Below are 3,387 nucleotides of genomic sequence, written 5' to 3'. Positions count from 1 at the left end.
GCCGCAGCAGCCGCTCCAGCGCGTCGGCACTCAAGCCCATCCGCAAGCGGCGCCGCAGCTCGGGCAGCTCCAGGGCGCCCCCGGCCGCGCACAGCACCTGGGTCACCTCACCGACGACGCCGGCCTGGGCCATGGCCGCTGTGCCTGCGCCCGTCGGACCGCGGGTGGCGCGACGCGGACGGCGGCGGACGCTGGCTGGCGGACGGCTCTCGCAAGGTGGAGGCGCCGGCAGGAAACGAAACCGAAAGCGGCCCCGGGCCGGCGAAAAACAGAACCTGTGCGCCCTCGCCACGCCCCCGGCCCGCAGCTGAGCGGCTGCGCCTTCCGCCTCAGGGCCCCCAGCTGTGAGGCCGCCGCCCGACGGGAGCTCGGGAGCTCGTGAGTTCGGGCGTTCGGCCCGGCTCGCGGCGGCCAGTCCCTAGGCCCTGAAAATGGCTTCCTTGGATGTTTGAGGGACCGACCAGGAGCCCCTAATTCCGCGATGCTCCGAGCGCCTTCAGTCAGAGGGAGCCTCGAGGGCGGCGGCAGCGCTGGCGGAGCCAGCTGGACGCCGCCGGTTAAAGCTGCTCAGCGGTTAAAGCCAAGCCAGGGCTTCGGTAGACGGCCCACAGAAACAGGGACAACTGACGGGAGCCCTCACCCCTCGAACAAGTGACAAAAGCGATCACTCCGCAATGGAAGACGGCCTTAATTAAATGTTCCTTTCGCCTCGGTGCATCAATGAGTTCCTTCGTTTAGATATAAAAGGGTATGTTCTTTAAAAGAACAAATCCGTGAGCCGAGATCGCGCCACTGCACTCCAGCCTGGGCGACAGAGCTAGACTCCCTCTCAAAAAAGAAAAAGAAAAAAATCCGTTACTCCCAGCCCCTGATAAGTAACGATTGAACAAGTATTTTAGAAGACCCGTCAGAGCAAAGGACCCTCTCACACGTGTTGAGAGCAATGCGAGTTGTTAGAACCCTTTGGGGAAGTAATCCAGGAATAGTTATTAAAATTGAAAACGCACGTGACCTTTGACCCAGCGACATTTCCTCTCGGAATCTTCCAGAAGTAAAAGGAACAGTAAAGAAGTTATGTGTGAAAGTGTTACTGGGGGAGCCCTACCTGGGAGGTAGGGTTAAGTGGGAACCGTGTGGCTAATCTTTAAAGACTATTATGAAGCCTGTTTAACAAGCATGTGTTAAATCTCCCTGTGCGGATCTAGAGGGACAGACAGCCATGATGTGGTGTTAAATGAGAAAAGATGTCTGTACAGAAATGTCTAAATAATCAAGTTGAATGATCAAGAATTAATTTTTTTAAAAGTCTAATAAAAAGAGAAGCCTGTGTGTGACAGGACATTTTTGAATAAGCACGGGGAAAGATGAAGAAACACACAAGGGTGGTTGAGAGGAGGCAATAAGAGGTACTAGGAAAATGGAAAAGGAAAGATGAGAGGCAGAAGGATTATGGGGGGAGAGTACTTATGGTATAACATTCACTAAAAATGAATATAAAAATCTTAACTATAGGCCAGGCGCAGTGGCTCATGCCTGTAATCCCAGCACTTTGGGAGGTCAAGGCAGGCGGATCACTTGAGGTCAGTAGTTTGGCCTGGCCAACGTGGTGAAACCCCGTCTCTACTAAAAATGTAAAAATTAGCCGGGTGTGGTGGCGGGCGCCTGTAATCCCAGCTATTTGGGAGGCCGAGGCAGAAGAATTGCGTGAATCCGGGAGGCAGAGGTTGCAGTGAGCCGAGATCATGCCACTGCACTCCAGCCTGGGCGACAGAGCGAGACTCTATCTTAAAAAAAAAAAAAAAAAAGGAAATCTTACCTGTAGTATTACTACAAAAATGTAAATTAAAAAAAAGTGTATGGATAAAGACTAGATAGTAACATGGACAAATGAAAATGAATTTAATTAGAAATGGAATGAGGGGTTTTCTCTTTGATTTTAATTGTGATTTTAATGTTTTCATTGTATAAAACGTTAATTTTGTTTTTGTTGTTACTGTTTTAGAGACAGGGTCTTGGTCTGTCACCCAGGCTGTAGTATAACTGTATAATCATAGCTCACTACAACCTGGAACTTCTGGGCTCAAGTGAACCTCCCACCTTAGCCTCCCAAGTAGCTGGGCCTAGAGGCACGTGCCACCATGCCCAGATAATTTTTATATTTGTTTGTAGAGACACTGTCTCATATGTTGCCCAGGCTGGTCTTGAACTCCTGGCCTCAAGCAGTCCTCCCACCTCAGATTCCTAAAGTGCTGGGATTACAGTGAGCCACCACACCAGCCTAATGTTAATTTTTAATTTAAAATATTAGGCCAAGTGCGGTGGCTCACACTTGTAATACCAGCACTTTGGGAGGCCAAGGTGGGTGGATCACTTGAGGTTAGGAGTTCGAGACCAGCATGGCCAACATGGTGAACCCCATCTCTACTAAAAATACAAAAATTAGCCAGGTGTGATGGCGTGTACCTGTAATCCCAGCTACCCGGGAGGCTGAGGCAGGTGAGTTGTTTGAACCAGGGAGGTGGAGGTCGCAGTGAGCCAAGATCGCACCATTGCACTCCAGCCTGGGCAACAGAGCAAGACTCTGTCTCAAAAAAAAGTTAATTTAGTTGTAGTTTCCATATTGTTTTGCAATAAAATAACATTTTAAAAAAAGGAAGAGTGATATCAGTGAAAATGGTGGATTAAGGACCCCAGCAAGTTTGCCTTTCCATAAAGGAAGCAATGAAAGAACTGACAAAAATTGTCAGAATCAACTTTCTTATAGCCCTGGAAATTAGTCAAAGGCTTGCAGCAACCCATCTAGCATTTAGTCAAGAAAAACAGCAAACTCTCAGTAAGAACAGCAATCTTTATAGTATTTTAATTTACCCTAGTCCTATAGCCCGCCCCCGCCACCGCTCCACCATCTCTAGTTCCATGGCAGCCTTGAAAACTTACAGCCCACGTTCCTAGTACCTGTACCAGAGGGAGGAGACAGGGATGGAACTACTTCAAAGTCTCATTCCCAAAGAAGAGTCATTATTTGACCTATCTAGTGGGTCCCTGGAAAAAAACCCAGAAAGGCTTGTCTTTATTAAACCTCATTGGAGCTAGCTCAGTCCTAAAGGTTTTTCCACCTGAAGAGGGAGTTATTTGTCAAATATTTTAACATCGTGACTGGCTGAGGCAATAGGTAACAGTAGGGGCAAACAATAGACTAACCAAGAAATGTAAAATGAAACGTTGAAGGATGAGATGTCCATAAGGGCTTTGAAAAGCTCCAGTATATTTTTAGGAATTTAGAAGGCCATGTGAATGCATAGGTCTGTGCACATGCTCTGTTAACACCTGAGAAGATCCTTACCTCTGACTACTAGCTGACATTGAGGCTCTGTGCTAGCAGGAAAT

The 3,387-nt window shown here is 48.4% G+C and overlaps 1 protein-coding gene across 1 annotated transcript in view; it reads right to left on the bottom strand.

Annotated features, from left to right (window-relative positions):
• The window catches only part of PARP12 (poly(ADP-ribose) polymerase family member 12), a 39,554-nt gene extending 39,421 nt beyond the window's left edge, over positions 1-133 (bottom strand). Inside the window, exon 1 of the mRNA XM_017880362.1 lies at positions 3-133. Coding sequence (XP_017735851.1) covers positions 3-133 — 131 coding nt within the window. The remainder of the gene's footprint in view (positions 1-2) is intronic.
• Positions 134-3,387: the final 3,254 nt, after the last annotated feature.

The sequence above is a fragment of the Rhinopithecus bieti genome, unplaced genomic scaffold (assembly GCF_001698545.2).
Source record: "Rhinopithecus bieti isolate Rb0 unplaced genomic scaffold, ASM169854v2 scaffold_11401, whole genome shotgun sequence".
Lineage (NCBI taxonomy): Eukaryota > Metazoa > Chordata > Mammalia > Primates > Cercopithecidae > Rhinopithecus > Rhinopithecus bieti.
This window is presented reverse-complemented; position numbering and strand designations above follow the sequence as displayed.